Source organism: Malurus melanocephalus, unplaced genomic scaffold (assembly GCF_030028575.1).
Source record: "Malurus melanocephalus ecotype Western Australia unplaced genomic scaffold, MMel_1.1 scaffold_205, whole genome shotgun sequence".
Classification (NCBI taxonomy): domain Eukaryota; kingdom Metazoa; phylum Chordata; class Aves; order Passeriformes; family Maluridae; genus Malurus; species Malurus melanocephalus.
Genome location: NW_026623437.1, coordinates 66,993 through 89,888, shown reverse-complemented (window position 1 = coordinate 89,888; position 22,896 = coordinate 66,993). Strand labels below are relative to the sequence as shown.

The window sequence follows — 22,896 nt, the reverse complement described above, 5'->3', positions numbered from 1 at the left end:
TGAGTTGTCCTATTTATGGAAGATACAATCCTAGGAAAAATCCAAAGAAGGAAATGCACAAGTTCTCTTTAATTTACACACAAAGAAGTTTAATCTGAACAGAGATCAAACATATTTTGTTCAAATGCCACTCCTTCACTGCCGCTGGCAGTGAAATGGGGGAGAGAATTYGGAAAAAGAGAAAAATTAATGGGTTGCAATATAGACAGTTTAACGGGACAGAGAAGGAAGGGAGGATAATAATAACAGCAACRAYAATAATAATAGTAGWAGTAATAATATTACCCAAGTGATGCAAAATGCACCTTCTCACCTCCCACTGGCTGATTCCTGGCCAGTTCCTCAGCAGTGGCCCCTGACGTTTCCCCTGTTTTATACCCTAAGCATAATCTCCTGTGGTCTGAAATATCCCTGGGGTCAGTGGGGTCAGTTATCCTGGCTGGGTCCCCTCCCAGATTCTTGTGTCCCCAGCTCATCACTGGTAAGGTGGGGTGAGAAACTGAAAGGTCCTTGACTTGTTAGTCAAGACTTAGCACTGCCCAGCAGCAGCTAAAACATCAGTGTGTTATCAACATTATTCTTAYCCTAAATCCAAACCACAGCAATAACCACCTACCAGAAAGAAAATTAATTCTAYCCCAGCTGGAACCAGGACAYGTGTACATCCATGTACCAYCAGYCAYRGAGGATGACCTCCTGSTTCCCAAACACTTGGTATCTGCTCTCTTGCTTTTGAAATAYCTCATTCTGACCTGTTTGATAGACACCAATAAGGCCAGTAAATGATCTGTGAGGWAGAACTCACGGGTCTGTGGTTAAGATGACAGTACTGAAAGGAAACATAACAAGTCTTCACATAAAGAAAAAGGCCACGAAATTTAAGGTGATACCCAGTTGTTTGTCACATCAGTGGCACACAACACAAAAGTTTTCAATTCAAAGGTCTGAACTGCAAAGTTCAGGTGACAAATTTCCAGTGGTTAAGAGTACCAGAATAAACTGCTGGGGAGATTGTGGACAGTGAGGAAATGCCAGGAGTTATGCAAATAGGGTTAGTGCTGTTTTAGGGGAAGAGGTGGGTTACTTAATTCCTTGARAGTTTCTTGAGATAATGACACAGCACATCATTTCCAAAGCTTYGCAAGTTTAGTGGATTGAGGAAATGATGAACTAATTATTTATATGAAAAGATTCTGATAGGATGATATATCTACTAAACTAAGTTTTAGCTGGATTTATAGTTTGTTCCCTGCCATTTTCATCTCTAGCAGATGAGGTGTGAAATTGCTTCCTAGAAGGACTCAGCACATAACAGCATCAGACAGCATTCAGARGAGCAGAACTGTCAGACTTTGGGATCATGCTGAGCTCATCAATCCCCTCTGGATCTGCAGTTTCCTTCTTTAGGGCATATTTTCTAGGAAAGCCAGATATGGTCACCGTTTTTCGTGTTTGGACCACTGACACTTTTTCAGTGYCTGCTATGAAACTGTGTCCTAGAAAACAACATTGAATGGCAAAATTACAAAATGGGGGACACAAAATCCGTCCGCTTCATCTGCTTTATTCACTTTGAGGATTCTTTCAAATCTATGACCTTATAAGCATTTGAAGAATGAGGTCAGATACCTCAGACACCATCTTACTACCCACAGCTTAGTGCACTTCTGCTAAAATAAACCTGACCACACAAGAAAGAGGCAAGGAGTCCACAAGTTGCTGGTCATCCTCACAAACACCCTCAACAGAACTGCCAGGGGAATCTGAGCATTGCTGTGACTGTTGTTTGAAAGACAGGCAAAGGATGACAAGGTGGCTTCCTATTCCTTCCCAAGTGTTAAGATAATTCTACCAACATTATCCACACTTCTTTTCGCACCTTTGTACTTTTATCTGCCAGAGGAGAAATGGGCTAAATCCAGAAGCTAAGCAATTAATCAATCACAGCTTAAGAAGCAGCTAATTCAGACCAAATTTCCTCAACTGTTGCCATAATGTAATAATGTTTACATGGACAGGAAAATGTACAAATGCCCAGTAGCCAGGTTTATATCAAAAATGACTGAAAAAGAGAAATACCCAACGAACACGCATTTTTCATCCAAGTAATGCAAGTCTCAGCCAAAATTAAATCCCTGTAACTTCCAAGGAGTCTGCACATAACTGAGGGCAGAATTTGACACTGCTGTAATTCTGCCTTTGTGTTCTACCCCTTGGTAATCCGGTTTAAATCTATTTGTCATACACGTCGTCCAGTTTTATAAGCTTAAAGGAATTTTTAATATGTCCTCTCCCAATGAAAAGAAGGATGCAAAGGAATTAATGAATTTAGATTTAATGCCCAACTTAAATTGCTAAGACAGGGAAATTATACTATAATTCATTAAAATAAAATCCATTTACCACACATATCCAACCCTAGGCTCTTTATGTGTCAGAGACATCACTTAAATTCACACCACTCGGAGGAAAATAAATGCTACTAAGTTTTATTAAAATACTTGTTAATTCACATCTACCATAATTGAAATATAAGAAAAAACATTGTAATTAGCTCCCTACTACAGACTATACAAAGATTTTAATGAACTTTTTTATTTAGTCAGCATGCTAAAAATTAATTTCTCAAACCAAGTGTTCTTATCATTGAGGAAATTGCCTCCATATAAGAATGGCCTCTTATAATTATTTAGTGCCTTAAAAAAAACAAGCTTGTGAATATTTCTGACCTTAATTTTTAATAATTGACTTTGGAAACCTCTTATTGTGCCACTGTACTGAACCAACACATGGAGGGACATACTGAAATAGAATTTAACATAGACATCCCTAAAACTAGTAAAATTTTTCACAAAAACACCTTTGCTCCAGATATACCTTTCATTTTTCCCTCCTTGGTCTCTCCACCACACAAAAAACTCCATTTCCATCTTGTACTACTTTGCTCCAGCAACCTCCTGAAACCCCATCCCCTCTCTCACTGAATATTAACCAGAAGTGAGATAAAAACTACATTATCCTAAGGTCTGGAGGGTCTGGATTCAGTATCTTAATGTTAAAAAAATAAAAATACTTTAAAACCTGAATGGAGATCACAGAATTCCTGTTATTTCAGAAAAGCAAGCAAAATCCTCTTTTCTCTCTACTAGATTGACAAAAAAACATGCTAACAGGCAGGTAAAAATCAGCTATGCCAAGGGACTGCCACACAAAAAAATCCATTATTAATCTACCTGATTCTTTTTCAAAGCATACAACATCATCTACTGAATACTTTATTTTTGTTTCTCTCAGCTTTCTCATTCTTCTTCATCCCTGCCCAGCTCAAAGGAAAACAGTAAAAGTGACACTACCACAAATTTCCAGCTCCTGCTGTTCCAACACCCTCTTTTTCCCAGTGACTAGTTGATGTTTTATCATATCCTTAGCTGGGTAATTTTCAAATACTCYGGCCTACACAGAGATGATACAAAAGCTGAGGGGTGTGTTCCAGGAGATTTCTTCTGGTTAAGGGACACCTTTCATGGTTATTTAATGTCACACATTTCCTCTGAGCTCTTTTCTTCATCTGAAGGCCTGTTGTTTAATGTTTCAGAAAACGTAGACAAAGCAATTTCCAAATACCTTRTGTATAACCAACATGAACTGTGTCTAGGTTGAGATCACAATGTCTATAAGAGGCCCCATGTGCACCCTGAGTTTGTCTGGTCCCTTCTAACTTTCTCCCACTGAAGGTTAATCAGGCTTTGCTAGACCTCGAAGTGGCTTCCTAATCTAAACCACACAGAAAATGGACAACCACCTCTGGCTGGGCACCTGGCTTTTGGGGAACCGTGCAGATGAGAAAAGTTAAGCAACTATGTCCTTTCTGTAAAACTGCAGCCTGTGAAGAGACATTAACTTGTGGCATTATTCCTAAAACCATCTATAAAGCTCTGGAGTGAATTCCTCCTTCTGGGCTCATGCTCTCTGCCTCCTCTAGACAGGGGGCCTCTCTCTGCTCTTTCATCTCAAACCATTATTTTTTTTTTCCATCTTAAAAAATGAAGTACCTGACCGACTGATACAAACAGCCCTATTTCCAAATCATATCAGCAGCCCCATCTGCCAAAAAGTTCATCTTCAATGCAATTTCCAAAGCAGAGCTCTCCACGCCGGGTGCCTGCGATAGTTCCATACATCAAGCACGCTGCTCACAAATGCACCACATGACACTAACAGGGAACACAACTTCCCCTACAAAATCAAGGGAGAGCAAAGTAATAGAAACTGAAAGAAGATAAAATGTTTTGTAGGTAGTGGAACACCAGCTGATAGCAATTTCTCTTTCAAGCCACAGTATACTTAATTTATTTATAGGCATTGGGAAAATGTTATTGCCATAGTCCTGTGTAGGAAAATATACTAGAAGTGCCACTTTATGAAAAAGCAGCTTAGAAGTAAAAACATAAAGAAAATGAATAATGTTTCCCTAAATATCAAGTCACATTTCTTGCAATAGAAAAATGATGAAGCCAGGACCTGTGTGAGGCAATTAGGAGGGGGAACAACTAAGTACAGCCTATAGCCAGCACACAGCAATGTCTTATTTAGGAGTTCTATTGATGAAATAACTAAAGATGAAAAAATAGTAACTCATGGTCTTTATGTCTAAACTATCAAGACCAATATATTTATGTATCTGATACTTGGATATATCACCCACATCCTGCTGGTATTTCTCAAATAGATTTGTGCTTTTCATGACTTTACTCGAAAATGGCTTTGCATGGTTTCACTTTTATCTTCTTTGGGATAGCTAAACATAATCTGGATTTTGAGGATAAATAAGTCCTTTGGGTTAGAATGAATTAACTACAACCATATGCTAAAGTTCAGAACAGGATTAACAAATCATGACTACTGAATTTCTTTTAGCTAACACTGACCCCTTGGGTAGCTTCATGGTTTACTGAGAGAATTAGACATGTTTTTTGTCAGATGTCTGTATTTAACATTATGAAACACAGAGGTTCTTCCCTTTCTGTTTTGCAGACTTCTTGTTATGTCAGCAATCTTTCACTGGTTTTAAATATGAAAGGTTATTCCAAAGGCCCCACTGAACAGAGTAACAAGCCTGGATCTGGAGCCACCACAGCAAAGATACTCCCCCTCTTAGACAATATGTGCATCTTCCAATGAATTTTAACCCCCAGCAATTAAATAAAGGATAAACTCCATGAACACATGGATAGATCACATTAAAATGATGACAATAATGACTACTTACATTGCATTAAAGGATGCTGTAATGGGCAATGATCCCTAGGATTGCTCTACAGTACATCCAGTTATCACAGAGTTCTGTTTACTTCTTGTTTCAGATAAGAAGGGAGAGAGTGCTCAGCTTATAATTAAAGCTATCCCAGGAGCAGAACCTMCTTATATTTCAGATTTTATTCTACTGCCTTGACTTGTGGTTGAAGTGAACCTAATAATTCCAGATTTTGGGTCAGCACTTCATCCACCTGCATCCGTTTCCTACAACTGAAGAGGCAGGGCAAGGATGGACATCCATAAAAAAACAATGCCTTCAGATCTTCCCTGGGTGAAGCAGTATAAACCCTAAAGCACACCGTGCAAGAAGACAGTAGCAGTAAAATTTCAGTCTTCAGATATAGCTTTCCTGTCCCTGCACTTCAAAGAAATGTATGTAAATTCAACAAACCCTTCAAAGCTGTTGGGCAACAATTGCCAAACAMAAACAGGTGTTGATGGAGAAGTCCTTGGATATATTGCAACCAGTGGACACAGAGAGAAAAGACAGAATAAGATTAAATGACTAAACAACACTTGCCAAACTAACTTTCAACATACTATGCATAGGGAATTTTGTAGTGCAGAACAGCATCAGAATATATTTGAAAACTTCTTTTAATTAACCTTGCTGWGGACTGCTTAGCATCACCAGTCAGATTTTAATATAACTTTCCAAAAGACCAAGGCTGCAAAGCTAGAATGCAAACAAACAGCTTAAAAAAGAAATAATACTGTTTCATGCAAATATATTTAATTTGAAGCAATGAGAAAGGGAAGAAAAATAGCTGTGATTCATTTAGTGTTTTGATGACCTGGGCACTTAGGTTTACAGCAGAGGGAGATTTAATTCCCAAATATATATGCATTGTCACAACTAATGAATTGAAAAAGAACAGGTAAGTGATATTTTCACCCAAATCTTTAACCTTAGGATTAGATTGCAACCTTTATTGCTGTCTGGAGAAAAAAAAAAACCCAGCAACTATTAACATCAAGTACTACACACCTAGAAAGTCCTCCTGACTCTRTGAGAAAGCAAGTGAGGTAGGGAGGAGCAGTCACAGAAAATGGGCCTTTTGCCAGTCCTTGTTTACATTCACAGAGGTTTGCAAGCCCATGACAACCATGGTTAGTGCCTATCTTGCAGTTTATGAACATTACTCCCTTCAAATAAAAACCTGYATTTTTTCATGTGGTGCCAAAACATCTGTCAAGGATACTGGTTCATTTATTTTCCCTTCTTTGCTTTGACTGGAAATTTATTTTAAGAAATACCTCCTTCAGCATTTCTTCTGTGCTTTCAGTGGAATTGCTGGTTTTCATTAATCAAAATACAATCACAGAATCACAGTGCTAGAATGGCAGTTCTGGGAAGGATGCTGGTTCCATTCCCCCTTTCCACTGCTAGATCAGCTACCYATGGGTCATTATCAGCAAGACATTTGTCTAACATGTTTCAGAACACCTTCCAACAGTCTCAACATCCTCTTTAAAATATCTCTCCCAATGCTTAAATATTGCTGCCACTACAAAGGCTAAAATTAATCCTCTGCTGAAGTGTACAATTGTTCCTCCCTGTTGTACCCAGAATGAACACAGAACTAGTCCTCCACTTTGCAGTTAATTTAAAATATTTAGAAACAGGATTTGTGCATTGTTTTGGTTTGTTGTGGGTGGTTTTGGTTTGCTGTTGCTGTTTTGCTGTTGGTTTGCTCCTCTCCTTCAGTCTTTCTTTGCAGAGGTTATTTTCTGCAACTCTGATCATCCCTGTTACTCTTCTCTGGGTACTTTGCAGTTGATTCATAGCACCCAGAAGCCTGGTACTCAAATCTGGACAATGTATTCCAGCCAAGGTCTTACTGGCACTGCTTAGAGCTGAAGGATTACTCACAGTTACACATGCCAGTACAACATTTGCCTTTTTTTGCAGCAGAATGACATTGTTGACTCATGTTCTATTTGTAATCCACTATAATCCCCTAGCCTTTTGCTCCAAAWTTATTACTGATTTGGTTTCATCCTGTTTTGTGCAGATGATTRTTCTTACCTAAGAACTTTGCATCTGCCCAGACTAAATTTAGCCTTTACTTTATGACCACTTAAATTTCTTAAGATGGCTGAGAATTTTATTTCTGTGCTACTGTGCTATTTTCTGTGTTAATTTCAACATCTATAGTTTAATTAAAATGGTAAATAATGATAAATGTCAAAAAACTATAAATAATTCTGCACTCAAAACAGATCACAGAGGACCACTACTCAATTTATCCTCCCAGCCTGACATTGAACCATTGACAGCTACCACCAGAATGTAGTTTTCCAGCAGATTTTGTATCCACCTCGTACCTATTTGTTTTAGACAATACTTCTTTAACTTGCTAATAAGGCAATAATGGAAACCAATGTCAAAATCTTATTAAAGGCAAGATATGTGATGCTGCAAGCTTATCCCTGAGTCTCAAGGCCTGTAAATGTCACAGAAGAAAATGAGTTTAGTTTGACATCCATACCATTTTTATTCATCCCCTTATCTTCTTGATGCTAACAAATATTTGCTTTAATATTAATCCTAACTTTCTTCTTCCCCCAGGATTTTAGTTTTAACTSACAGCATAAATGTTCCCATTTTCTTCCTTTCCCTAATGTTAAAAAACACCCATGCTGCTTGTCTTCTCCCAACTGTCTACAATTTTATAAATTTTCAAGGATAACTTTTAGTATCTCTCCAATTATTTCAGCCAATTCCCTTAAACCATAGATCAATTCCAGCTGATTTGCAGATATCTAATTTGCTCAAGCCTGTTCTTTCCTAATCCAGAATCTTCCACTCCAGCTGAAGATATTAACCACAGCTGCCACCTGGTTTTAGCAGCCCTTTTATGTGAAAGCCAAAGCAAAGCTGGGTGCCAAAGCTTTGGTCTTCACATAAGTGTCTCTCCCACTGAGCCATCATTTTTCTTTTCTTTTTTTCTTTCTTCTAATACACTTGTAAAAATTCCTATTCCTAAATTCTTAGCCAAACATCTTGTTTTATACTTGGCTTTCAGGGTCAGGGCTACCACTTGTGCACCGTTAAGAGTCCACTCAGCTGCACTTTCTGTACGAAGCCTCTTGTCCCTACAATCATTAAGAGCCTTGTCATTAGCCAAGCTCCTGCCTTGGGATAATTCATGTTTGTGTTTTCTTCATTGAGCAAATGCCAATTATCCTTATTTTTCCTCCTCTAGTATCTACCTTACCCATTCTTAGTTTACCAAAATCCATGTTTTGAAACAACTTGTCTTTATTTTTGATGTTTTTCTCTTCCTAAAAATTCTCCATTACACATTTTTATGGCCACTACCACTCTGCCTTACCACTTTCATTCTCCACAGGAGTTCCTGTTTTTCAGCTAGAACCAAATGACACTAATCACCCATTAAGTGACAAGCATATAAACATGTTTAAATACTGTTCAAACTACTCTTCTGACTGGRTAGTCATTTAAAGGTCACTCTGGCATGCAGATCCTATACCATCCAATATTTAAGTCAAATAATATTTCAAAGCTGGAGACTTTGCCCCTCATTGGTCTGGCCTTCTTAAATCAGAATACAAACTAATGTTAGTTTGGATAGTACACTGAGGTTTCTCTTTCAGCAGATAAGGAAGGAAGCTTTGCAGGCATGTATTTTACATACACACTTCATTTTTAAAGGTCTAGGTGGGTTACCAAAAATGAATTCCTATAGACAGATCTGAAGCAAAGGGAAGGAGAACTCTGCTCCCTCAGTGATGCCAAAGAGAGTGGGGTTGAGTTCTGTGATATTCCCCAAAAATGCCCTTATTTCAATGGGAGCTGGATGAGCATGGGGAGGGAAGAATTTCCCTTTCAAAATCATGTCTGCTTCACAGTCAATGAAGTAAGAGATATTAAAAGYGAGCCAGCACCATTATTGACAAAACTAACAAGTGCTCCCCAAGTGCTAATAAAATTCCAGCCAAGCAGCCAATCGATCACTGTCTCTGTTCAAAGCACATCARCCATAATGCAATCACACACAAGGACCCAGCGCTGTCACTTCTCGTGCCATATTTAATGACAAAATTGGTTGCTTACAAGCTTATAAGGAATTTAATATCACATTTCTAGCATGCAAAAAGAACCACGTGCATCTGCTTGGCTATAAGCAGCCATATGTGCTCAAAATGCATTTGATGGCAGACTGTATATTTCATGTGCTGCATCTCTGCTATTGTTTTTGGTTGATTCAGTTAACATGATCTAAAATTGGACTGATTTACTGAAGATTTACAAACATAATTCATGTGCACTTGCACTATGAATAAGCCTCTAAAACTAATTCAAGCACAGKCAAAAAATAAATTGCAAAATAAGTTACTCAATTGAAATCTGCCATCTGAGGCRCTGTAATAGAAAACATTTATTATAAAACTAACATATTTGTAGCTAGAGATATGTACAGTACTAAACATCTCCTTGTGAGGAATTTATTCAGGCTTTTCTGAAAGAACATCTTAACTGGGCTAACAGAAAATTACATGTTCAAAAATAATTGCAGGTTCTATGATTTTCATCCTGAAGCACAGGCTTCCTATTTTCACTCTTTTTGTTTTGGAAGGCTTATGAATTTTAGGCAATTTTTTTTCTGCACAGCTGCAGAAGCCTTTTTCTGGAGTCTGGATTTGTCATTTAAACACTGGAAAGACACAGGTAGAATTCGATGCACAAAGACAGAAAGCATTGATACCAACACATTCATCTTGAGATGTAATGCTCTAAATTTGGCAAATTCACTTCCACAGGGCTGCTGGGCTGTGAAAGTCACAGGCTACGCTATGCTGGAGGCCTCAATYCACTCAAAAGCAGTGTTTCCTCTTCAAAAGTGAGGGTATTTTGCTATTTCAGCCTTTCATTAGTGCTCAAGGGATCTCTCTGAAATAAGAGTACATGTCAGTAATTAGTAATGATAGCCAAGTTTAAATGACTGTGTCTGACATCAGGGTCAGTCACTTATACGTCCCATTCAGGCAGCTAATGATTTACACACAATAAGGAGTTTGTAATTTTTAAATTTTTTCTATTCCTTCCTCTCCCAGGGCAGATAATGAAAGGCCCGGTTCAGGTATCTCAGTTATTGAGGGAGAGGATCGGGAATAAACAGTGGAAAAAAGACAAAGGCAATTTTAGGGATGGCTTTTAGCAGAAATTTTCAGTTACTTAAACTTTTTTTTTTAATTTAACAGGTTTCAATTAACATAACCTATAAAGTGTTACTGAGTTCATTTTCTGGCAWGTCTGAATATGTGCAGAATATCTGATATACCAAAATCTCTCACTTGAGTTATGTTAAAGTTTTCCCCAATTCCCTCTTTTCTTTCTTCAAAGTGGATGAAGAAGACTAGGAAAGTATGCCAGGTTACCTGTCAAGCTCCTTAAGAACTCTCAAATGACCTTGTCAGGAAAAAAAAAMCCCAACCCTTTGATTCATATTTCAAAATCATGAAAACCTGCCCCTTCTACTCTTCTGCTTTCTTGCTTCTGTAACTGTGACAGAATYGAGTTCAATATTAATGACCAGCAATCATTTCCAGGCTGCAAACTCTGCCGCCTTGTGCAGTCCRAGTGCTCGTTAGCTGGGCTCTGTCGGTAAGATGCTCACCTTTGGATTGGTTTCTCCTGGGTTAAAGATGAATAGAAAGCAGGGCTGGTAGATCAGCTAAAAATAAACTCTGATCACTCCAGTGCCCTCTGAGTTGCAGTTGAACCATTCAAGTTGATTTCCTTTGAACAGCCCTGTTATCCGAAGATACCTYGTGTCACTCCCTAGAGGTGGTTTCAGTGAAAGCCATGAGTGCTTTCTTACAAAACAAGGTATTTCTTCTCTTGAGATAAACATTCAGGTATTTCCCTCCACACAGCAACAGAAAGCAGACAGCTTGATTACACTGCTATTGTTTTTCAGTGCACAATTAAATAATTCATCCTGCTGAATAAAGCCAGATTTTTGTTAGAAAAGAATACTGAGTTCGTTGGATGCAGCAGACTTCTTTAAAAGATGAAAATGAAGTACGAGCCTGGAAGCAGAATTCTGCTGATTTTCAAAACCTCTGCTTACTGGTGGTTTTTAAATCTGTTAAATACAGGGAATCCTCCAGCTGCCTTTGTGAGATCCCTCTGGCTGGCACTTCCTGCCTTTAGTTACTTCTTGCCCTGCCCTTCCAGCTCCTACAGCCTGGTTCTACAGTCTGGCTCCACATAAACGCTTCACAATTAGAATATTCAAGCAGAATTTTAGATTTAGAATTGAGAAGTAGATTTTTAATAGTAAAACYATGTAAACCTGTCCAAAGAGTGGGTGTTCACACAATGAGCTTTGGCTTGGTGACACCAGACTCAAATTTCCTATAAAACCCCAAATCTGCTTTCATTCACCCACTGGAGAAGTTTTTTCGCTTCAGTAACAAGGAAAAACCTTGGTCTTGTGAGGTTAAAAGTTGCCTTTGGTATACCTCTCAAAATAACAATTGTGTGGTGAAAACAGAGAGCTGCTACTGAATTCAYAGGAGCAAGCCAGGGCTCCTCACCGCAGGATCTGCACAGGTTCTCTGGATATCAGARTCCCAAAGAATACCAAATGAAAGCTTTTCTCTCTTCAAAACCATATAAGAGCATAGGGGGCATTTAAACAACCCAAAGCCAAAAGGAGCAGCATGGAAAAAAATACCAGGGCAGGAAGAATGGAAAAGTAAAAACMGATTAAACAACTGCCTTGCAGCTTGTGCAGCATAAAAGATCTGGGACAAATTCTTCTGACTGTTCTCTTTCCTCTATGTGGAAAATTACAGAAATTAAACCTCTGGTGGCAAACATCTGGGAAATAGAAAATTTTCCTTCCTTCCTTCATCTCAGCAGTTTCTATTTTAATGTAACTCTCACTGCATACACTTAAATATAGTGTGCATATATTTACACACATATCCATACCTATATGCATCAATAAACTGAGGATTAGTCTTGTCAGCATCTGACTCATAAGGCCCAAAGCAGCAACGTATGATTTCTTGTAATTTTTTGGGTGACAACAACATAGGGATCAGTGGCTAAAGACTCTGTGTATATGTAACTAAAATAATCAACAATTTTCAAACTTTTTTTTTTTTTTCAAATAAATCTCTTTAGAAAGTTTGAGTGGCTATTTTTAACGTTCTAGTAGGGTGAATTTTGCCACAGTCAAGAGYAGTGACCTCTGTCAGACTAAGGACCTACTGGCCAAATAAAATCCATTTGTAAGATTTAAGTGAGAAAAAAGCAGTGCACAGATCTTTGTGCAAGGCAGAGTACCCTGCTCAGACTGCATCTCTCAGTCTGCATTCTGCTTCTTGACCAGAGATATCCATCATGTCAGAGAAACTCTACACTGAAATAGAAATGCTTCTTTCCTTTACAAAGAGACTGAAATCGTCAACAGATGTCCAACATGTCCCTTCAAGGTATCCATGTRTGACTTTAGATTTCTACAACCATTCCTGGCTTTGCCCAGAGTCAGACATCTCAGTAACACAATAAACAGGGCAGTTTTAAAGCATGTCAGTCCAAAACCTCTCTGCAATGCTTTGCCAGGATTTACCTTTTTGTTTTTCCTCTTGGGAAGACAGAGGTTCACAAGGCCTCTGAAAGTGGTAGGAACACAAGTTCCATTTGAAGTCAATAGGATTTGTAACCCCAAATCCCTCAAATGCCTTTGAAAACCCCTGAGGATATGTGTCTTGACAGAAGCATCAACTTTGCCTTTCCTTTGACACTGAAGTTCCATTTCCCTAAAGACAGAGAATCTACACTCTTAAGCTCTAACCTGCACAAGCCCCCAGTGATATTCCTGCGAGCTTCAGACATTACAAGGGACATGTTTGGCAATGAAATACAGAAATAGAAGTAAAATGAAATTTTCAAAAGCACCTTCAGATACTTCCAATAAGTATTTTCCTACTAAACAAGGCAGTAATCTTGAATTTCTTTTTCCTGATATTGCTATTGTTTCTAGTGCTATCCTGGATACAATTAGAATGTTTTTTGGTTTTTTTTTTCCTATTCTTTGGTGGTTGGCCTGGAGATTTTTTAAGTACTGCCATARCTTAAAAACCTACCAAGACAAAGTGCAAAATGTCATTTACAGAGCCTGCACCTGAAACAGCAGCATATACAAAACACCATTTTCTCTTTAAAACCAGCCCTGAAATTCATATATTACAGTTGGCTTCAAAGAATTGGCCCCTTGAGTGTTAGGAAATGCAGTAGTTACATTTATRACATTAATTTAGCAAAGCCTTTCACATGAAAGAAAATGAACGTGAAGATTCCTGTTTTAAATTGCATGTTAAACCAAGATTCATGGTTACAGAAAATCTCTCTGAGCACACATTTCATCATTGAATATAAAGTGGAATGGATGGGGATTAAAAAACACGATGAAAAAATACTGAGATGAGTCAAACTCTTCTGCAYAAACCACCTCAAGCTGTGACTAAATTGGGAATGAGATGTAAGTATGAATACAGCTCTCCACTAATGCACGGGACAGAGAGAGGAAGAGAGGCATARAGCATATGGGGATATCACAAAATAGCAGAAGACAAGCACAAAATGAGTATTAAGTTTACCTTGATCAAACGGCTTGTTTGGATTCCAGTTTCTGAAATAATCATCCTAAATGGGGATAAAAAAGGAGAAAAYTCAGGAAAAACACAATCAGTACTTTCAGTACAATATTATACAACTAAATTACAAATGCATCAACTCATGTTGTGATTCTAACAAATTTAGCTCAAATCAGGTAAGACTAYCAACAAGTTGTGTCCTAAAGAGTAGTTAATGCAGGTTGAAGAATAAAAATGTCCTTGGATTCAGTACTTGAATTTTTCTTCTAGACTGTTTTTCAAAACAGACCCATTATTAAATATTTCATAATAACTCTGTATTATTACATGTTAGTCTACAGTCTTTGACAACAAAGAGCATTTTGTTCAGATAGTGTAACATGACCCACACCATCCTGGTGTGATGAAAGGTCAGCAAAGTGATTTCAAAGCCATATCTATCTGGACACATGTAAATCACAACATTGTGAATGTACAGAAATACRGCAGTAACATTGCAAATATTACACKTRAAGTACAACTACATCCAGGAGCACTTGCACTGAATATTTTTGTGCCTGCTACCCTTATTAAACTTTGAAAATTTTCTGAAATCTGAACTAAAGAGATCATTGTGCTGTGAGTGTTGCAGTTCTGGTTTATATAATTCTCACTGGAGAAGGCAGAGACTGTCAGAGAGCCTGGMCAAATAATGATCTTGTTGCAAACTATTCTCTTTGCAGAAAGAATAGAAAATTCTTCCATGTGTTAGATCAATCTGTATTCTGTGTAATTAGCAAATATTTATCTGAAGGCAAAGTTTTTCCCTGCTTCAGAGTGCTATCAACCCGAGTGCTGAAGAACTGGGATTTAAGCCCAACTGATATATCAGTTTCAGCACACTCTGTGTATCTCACTTGTGTCCTCTTTGAGAGGATGTGATAACAACAGAATAATCTATTTGAGGTGAGGAAGCGTAAAATCTTTCCACAACACTCTCATATTTTTCTGCATATTAATCTTTGTATCCTTTTTAATATATCCAGTATTCTATATTCATTTCCTGAGGGATGCCACTAAAGAGATGTATTCATCAAGCTGTCCAGAATGACACTGAGATTTCTTTTTCCTGCCAGGGCGGTAACTAAAAACCCATCAGTGTGAATAAGACATCTAAATTATTTCTTTCATAGGACTTTGTTTACCATTTATCTCCAGTACACTGAATTTCATGCTATCCAGTCACCCTAACCTGGAATATTTTGGAGACTTGGAAGTCAGCATGACTTTCTTTATGGGTTCAGAACAGCAGAAGTGAGGACTCCACAGCCTCACTGAATACCAGGAGATGAATTTTCTGAACACTCTGGAGACATCATGGAGAATCATGGATTGGTTTCCTTCTCTGCCTGTTCTGGGGCAGAAAAGCATGGGCAAATGCTGGGCTAGATCAAATTATTCTGCATGACAAGCAGGAGAAAATGTTGGGGTCTTTTTTCACCAACATATTCATGCTCGGAATCTATTCTGACTTCATGGACAGAGATAATGTTCCACAATAACAGCAAAGACTATTATTCMTAATTTATTTCAGATACATCAAAAGTATCCATATTTTTTCCTTCACAAGTACAGGGTTTAGCATCAGAAATAGAATCACAAGCTTGCCTTTGAATTCCACAGCTTAGCTAATACAAAACCCCTCATGGTTATACAATGCTTTGTAATTGATGATGATGTTCTGCTAAATTCACCAAGCATTAATCACTTTTCAGAACGTATTGAGTTTTCAGCTTTTATAGCAGAAATTTTTTTCAGCAACAATTTTTTTTTTGCTTGCTTACATTTTTTCCAAGGTGTTGCTTTGCTGCTGGGTATTCAGCATCAGAAACTGTTAAATAATTCAGCTCCCAACAATGATTTCTTATGCTGGTGGCATATGGAACCAGTTTTGAAATAAGGATTGGAAAGGGGGCTTATCGCAATTCCAGTGTCAAAGGAATATTTTACCAAAAATGCATCTTCCTCACAAAAATACCTACAACACAGCCATCTCTTCTGTAGATCTATTACTCCTCCTCTTCTCCTGTTTAGTATTCCATTTTGAAAACTCAATATGTTTATTTTAGAATGTGCCTGAAACCACTGCATGATAACATAGCAAATACACAACAAAAAATACGGGGGGGGGAAAACCCTAAAAGGTGGAATAGAGAAAACCTTTGAGATTTTCAATATATAAACTCCATTATTATTACAGGAGTAAATAATGACTATACATACATTAGAGCAATACAGTCAATAGCAGTTTCAAAATAACTTATGCCAGTTGGRTAAGTGTCCTGGTTTCAGYTGGGGTAGAATTTAYTTTCCTCTTAGCAGCTGGTRCWGCTGATTTAGGATGAGAATAATGTTGGTAACACACTCATGTTTTGGTTATTGCTGAGGAGCGTTTCCCCAAGCCAAAGATTTTTCTGTTTTCCAGGTTTCTTCAGCRAGGAGCCAAGAGGAAGAATGSCCARGWCAAGTGACCCAAACWGGCCAAAGGGAYATCCCACACCTTAAAACCCAGTACATAAACTGGGGTGAGTTGGCTGAGGGAAGATGGTCAGTGCTGGACATTGCTCAGCTGATGGTGAAAATTGTACTGGGCATTACATGCCTTTGTTGGAGTTTATTAATCTATCTTTCCCTCATATTTATTATCATTATTAAGCTGCTCTTAGCACAGCTTACAGGGTTTACCTTTTTTCCCCCCAATTCTTCCCACTATGCCACCCAGATAAGTGGGGAGGATGTAAGTTAACAGCTGGCTGGCATTTGGATTAAACCAAAACAGCACAAAATACAGCACCAGGGCTTCAYTTCAGCATCGATACCAGCAAAAACTGAGACTGAAGGGTTATGGCACCATAAAGGTGAAATTCACCCTGTGGATATGGCTGAGCAGAAAATCTCTGTCACATTTAAATACACACCTGAAGCTCTGACTCAGAAACAGACAGGGCTTTGTGCCAATACTCTGAGGCGCTGAGATTTATAACAATATCCTCAGATGACTTTTGTTAGAAGGTGGAACTCTGATCATCTCTGAAGGAATACTATCACTTCACTGTAACCTCTTCCAACAGTGGAGCAGCATATATATATATATATATATATATATATATATACATGCAAAAATACAATTGGCTTGATTAAAGAGATTGAGAATTCCAATGCAGTAAAACACCCTCCTGACAGAAAGAAATCTGTGCATTTCTGAGCATTATACTCAGGATTAAAATCCCTTTTGCCTTCTATAACAAATTAAACTCAATCAATTTTCATATTAACATATCAATTAATATTAACACAATAATAATTAACATGAAACAATGCATTTCATTTATAATAATATTAACAGTTGATTTTAAGAGTCTAAAATATAGAATTAATTATGATATATTGTAAATATGTCTATTCATTCCATGAATATTTACAAGTTAAAATTGAAAAACCTACCTCAACTTCCTGAACACGTAAGCATTACAAATGACAAAAGAAAAAAGAATGAAATAAAGAAATAGAAAATTAGGTTAACATTCATCAATTTTGTCCTTAGTGGCCTTTTAAATGTGAAATCACTTATTTCAGATGACCTTCACCTCCAAATGAAATAATTTTCCTCTCTTTCTTTTCTGCCCTTTCCACCTCTGCWGCCATGACCCAGTTTTTATCTGCTGCACTATTAGCCAAATGCCATTTTACTAACACGTTTCTTTCTCATAGAGCACAAAAAAAAGACTTTTTTCATTCCCTTTTGGCAGGCAAAACCACCAGAAAATGTTTTTACACACACTCATCTGCACATACTTGGTATAAGAGACATAACTGAACTTTTTTTTCCTAGCTGACTTTAAAGACTATTTATTRGATGGACTTTGAGGGAAATGCAAAACCAGGCACAGAGCCACTTCAATGCAGCAGGTGACAGCAACTGAGAAACATTTTTGATGAACAAATAGTTCAAATTATCTTTCTTCTTGCACAGAATTCACACTTTGAAGGTTTTTGCCTGTGGTTCAGGTACTGCMTATGACAAAGTCAATCTTTTAATTAACTGAAGGGACACTGCACACCTTAAAATCATGCATGAAAAGGGAAGAGCTGACACTGCAAGCCAAGGCTGGATCTGAGTCCCTTAGTTCAACTCAGTRTTATATAACAGTGATGTCCTTATGGACTCCGAGTCTCCCATCACAGGTTAAATATTCAACCTCTAAATTCAGGAAAAGAAATCAAACTCCTGTTAAACTGGGCCCAAGGCAATTCTTGAGGAAATCTTGAGTTCTCTTCTCACTAGATGCAGGGTAAGACCTTTATCAAGATTCTTTTCTACCCTTTATAAAGTCTATTGCCTGCCTGAGGTGGCAAAGCAGGGAACCCAGGGGCCCCTCACACAGACAGAAATTCACCTGTGACATCCCCACCCCAATTAAATTGCAAGACTTGGGACAGGAGTTTCAGTTCTGCATCTGTTCTCCATTTGGCATCATGGAACCCTTCTTCTAGATTTTACCTCAGGAAATTTAACTTAGAAATCAGTTGCAATCATAACAAATGAAAAAGGAATTATAAAAGCAAATATAAATTGCTAGACTTAGGCCTCAGTTCTTCACTGCATTTTTATTACACTGATTTGAACAATCAAGAGATTAGAGGAATGCCATTTTCACAGAATCAGAGAGTTGGAAGGGACTCACAAMGATTATCAAGTTCAACTCTTAAGCAAATGGYCCCTATGGKGATCAAAATGGTGACCTTGGCATTACTGGTACCATGCTCTAAAATTCATTTTGCCACATCATGCATAATAAATTGTTTTTTAAGAAGAAAAAAAAGATCTTTTGTTGTTCAATACATCATGTCAAATCCAGCCAACTTAGATTGATGTGCCATCAACAAAGTCAATAAAGAGAATAATCATATCTTAAACTGAGTATGCAAAGGCATGTTAAGAACACAGTTTAACAGTTCACAAAAAGTTTGTAACAGTCAAAACTTTCAAAAATCTCTTTGATCAGAACTGTTAGATTTATGAGAATTCATAGATTACGTTCTGATTTGCAAAAAAAAAAATAAAAAATCAAACGTTGAAGTAAACCTGGGTCTAACACAATTTCCTGTTAGTCATTTCAGAGAAGTCAGCAAATAGAAATTGTCCATAAGATCAGGGCATTAACATGAGACTGCTTTCCTCTCCTATTACCCATCCTATCACCACAATAACAATACAGTTTAAAAAAATACAAAATTAATGGTGAAACCAAACACATTTATCCTCTTTTTCCCTACCAACTAAGAAAGTAAACAACAGCTTCTTGTTCTCCTGAAGTTCAAGTATTAAAGTTACTYCCATTAATCCTACTCTTTGTCACTTTGAATTTAGTTATTACCTAAGACTTGATATTTTGGAAGACTTAATGAAGCATGGATAATTTAACACGCAAACACTCTCTATACTTACTTTATTTACTTGTCAAAAAGAAGCTCTTGCAAGATGCTCTTATTTATAAATACAGTCAAACATTAGCTAAATGGGTTCATAAATATTTATATTTGTTGCATTAATTGAGCTTATAACTTATTTGTATGACTCAAGCAGAAATGAGATGCTGACTGAAAACATTCCATGAAAAACCCCTTGATTTCGTACCTTTCAGAACCTGATCCATTCAGTTTGCTCCCCAAGACCTGAGAGGAACCCACAGAACTGGAGGAGCCTGCAAGGTGCARTCTTTAGGAAACCCTCATCACAGACCCCTCCTGAGGAAACTCCTACACAAAAGGAGCAACCCCAGGATTGAAAGAGTCCCCCAAGGGGATAACCTTCATTCCCAGCTCCTCCCAGCCAACATGAGCTTAAATTTCCAAGTACCAAGGAGGGACATTTATTAACACTGCTTTGCRGCCTGATTAGTATTTCCCTCCTTCACCTTCCATCTATGAATAAACCTTTTACCCTCAGAAGGACCAGCTGGAAAAAAGTGGTAATTACCAGCTCATTGCTTTTGTTAAAATTAGATCCAGAAAGATGCAGCTGCATTTTCTGCCTCTCTACCTTGCAGTGCAGAAGATGATTCCAACACCAAGCAGTGCTAAAGCACCAGCTGCTGCTTGCTAAAGTCAATCTAGCCTGTCATAAATATCTCCCCRAGGCCTATTGCCTGTTCTAAGYAAATAGCTTGTGTCAGCAAATTACSCATTATTTATTTATCTATTTACTTTTTTATTTGCTTAAGAGGAAGAGAAAGTATTTTACCCACTGAGTACTTCAGTGAACAAAGCTCTCCAATGAGATCTCCATGTTAAGACATCTCTAAGCAACTCTGTCTCTCCCTGGAATCAGGGAACCGCATCCAAACAGGATGCTTTGGCTTAGTGAGTTAGTAATGCTGGTGCTGAAGAGATTTAGTTTTAAATTTTGTATAGGAAAGCTTTAAGTTTAGTGAGAAATGGCCCAGAAAGGCTGGGAATATCTGGGTTTACTGATAGAGGTCTCAACAATAAGTGGTAACACTGAGAGAACCCACAGCAGAAAGAAGCAGTACCACAGTAATGAGAAGTCTGCAGCTCTCAGGACCTGCCTAGAATGCTAAGTCCTTCATTAAAACATAATTAATTGATAAAAAGATAACTATTCAATTGGATTCATATATAATGCCAAATACATTAATAGAGGTTTATTAATAACAATATAAGATCCATAAACATATATCCCAACGAGTCCTCAGATGTGTATGGCATTACAAAGATCCTTGACCATGTATTAGTATCTCAGATATCCCATAAAACTCAAAATCTCAGCACACAGATTTTCATTCAGCTACCACTACTCTACAAAAAAATAACTTCTGGCCATATTAATGGCCCAGAATGTTACCGGGTTTCTTATTTTCAAAAATTAAAAGGTTTTTTTTTTGGTTGGTTGGGGTGTTTTTGCACTATACTCGTAAAGAAGATTTGCCACTATTGTTTTGCTGAAAGACTTTTCCAGAAGTTTYCATGATCAATACTGAGAAAGGGGCAGATGCAACTTTCAGCACAGACTTTCTTTACCCATGCTCATAATTGTTCATTGGGATGGCAAATAGTTAAAATTTTTTTAAAAAATGGAAAAAAATGAAATATATTTCTTACACCAGAACACATATCAGCTAGGACAAGAATTCTCATTCTTTACAACTYAATCATATTGGCTTTTACACAGAAATCTTGTAGCTGCACAACTGGGTTTTGCAGTTGTTGGGCTTTGTTGGGGTTTTGGTTTGCTTTTTCCTTTTTTTTTTTTTTTTTGGTAGAAAGACAAATATAGTAAGAAATAAAAACATTTCTTACAAAAACTCAAACCACTCTTTGTTTATGCAAAAGAATTAAGCCAAAGTGTACATCTAAACTGGTGAGGGCAAACAGATGCTCATTTTCTCTGCTTGTGCTCCAAGCAAGATGAATGAGGGCCAGCTGTGAGGCAGCAGCTATAGAGCAGCTTTAGCACAGCCCTGTGCCAGCACACATGGCTGATAGAGCTCATCTATTTGGGTGGCTGGGGACAATCACACAACTCTGTGTGCTGGCCTGTGCTGAAATATCTAAAACTCAGGGGCTGGCAGGGAAAAAGTGCCTTGGTTTTATTATTCTTTGCTCTCCCTTTTGGCAGACAAACTTCAGAACTACAATTCACTTCTGCCTGAACTCTCCCMCTCATTAGCATGTGCTGAAGAGCCTGTTAGCCCAGCTTGAATGAAACAATTCTCTCTAATTTGTGTTCATAAAGCTGCTCACACTGGAGTGTGTCCTGCCAGTCACAGCAGGTTTTGCTGCAGGGTTTGAAGCTCTCAAAAGGTCAGAAAGGCAAAACTCCCAAGGGATGGACTCACTGACTCCTGTTGGGATGGATGTGGGGCTGTCACAGTGCCACAACTCCAAGGCCAGGCTGAARACTAGAATGGGAATGGTCAACTCCCACTTTCCAAACTGAGCAGCACCCAGTTGGGAAGGAGGAAGCAGGGCTAGAGAGAAAAAAAAAATATTCCCTCTCTTTCCAGGTGGAATTCCGTAGAGCAGCATTATTTCTGATCTCTGAACTGACACTAGGCATGAATTCCCAGCTGGACAGCCAGGTTAACTCCCCCCCCCTCCACTGAGCCTTACAAGGTTCCAACTAATGCACAAAGATAAAGRAGTGCCTACCATGAGAAATGAGGATTCAGGTGACAACCTGGCCTAATGATGCTTTCTCACATGATCATTTGCTTGTTTTCCACTTATCAAAACCACTGTGTCATTATCTCAGTTTATAATGGTAAATATTGGTGGGGAATGGCCCCCTGCAGGTTCTCTATGGAGAGAATACTATTGTTAATAAATCATATTCTCAACAGGGGTAACACTAGAAACAAACCTTGAAAGGAGAGCTGCTAAACTCTTTCCATATCTTAATTTTCAGTCAAAAATTCAAATTACATGCTTAGAAAGCAATTGTTTTTAGGCAGCTTGAAAGCCAAACACATTAAGCTTGAAGGTTATAAAGCCATTGGCAATGTGACTTCACCTTCAGTACCCTTGTTGCTTTGACAGTACATCCGCAGTAGCTGTTTTTGACGCAATCACTGGTTCTTTTTAGCTGATCATTTGGGGTTTATATCCGGAGAACAACACCCACATAAAAAATGCAATGCTACCATTGCTTTCACATATGAGAACTGCTTTACAGCAAATAACAATTTGCATAATGATTAAATGCATCGCTATTTCTTGGTTTATTTCATGAGAAGTCTTCAGAATTTTTTTCTGAGTCATGTGCATTTTTTTTTTAAATTTACCATTATGGGAATAATCTCATTAAGAGATAAAGCGATAATTCTCCTAATATCAAAATTATAAAATAAAATGTATGAATAAAATACTGATSTTCCACTT

The 22,896-nt window shown here is 37.8% G+C and overlaps 1 protein-coding gene across 1 annotated transcript in view; it reads right to left on the bottom strand.

Moving 5' to 3' along the window:
* Positions 1–14,005, bottom strand: part of SPOCK1 (SPARC (osteonectin), cwcv and kazal like domains proteoglycan 1) — a gene marked incomplete at its 5' end in the record, with an annotated part of 177,674 nt that extends 163,669 nt beyond the window's left edge. The window contains one exon of the mRNA XM_057373693.1: positions 13,960–14,005. Coding sequence (XP_057229676.1) covers positions 13,960–14,005 — 46 coding nt within the window. The remainder of the gene's footprint in view (positions 1–13,959) is intronic.
* Positions 14,006–22,896: the final 8,891 nt, after the last annotated feature.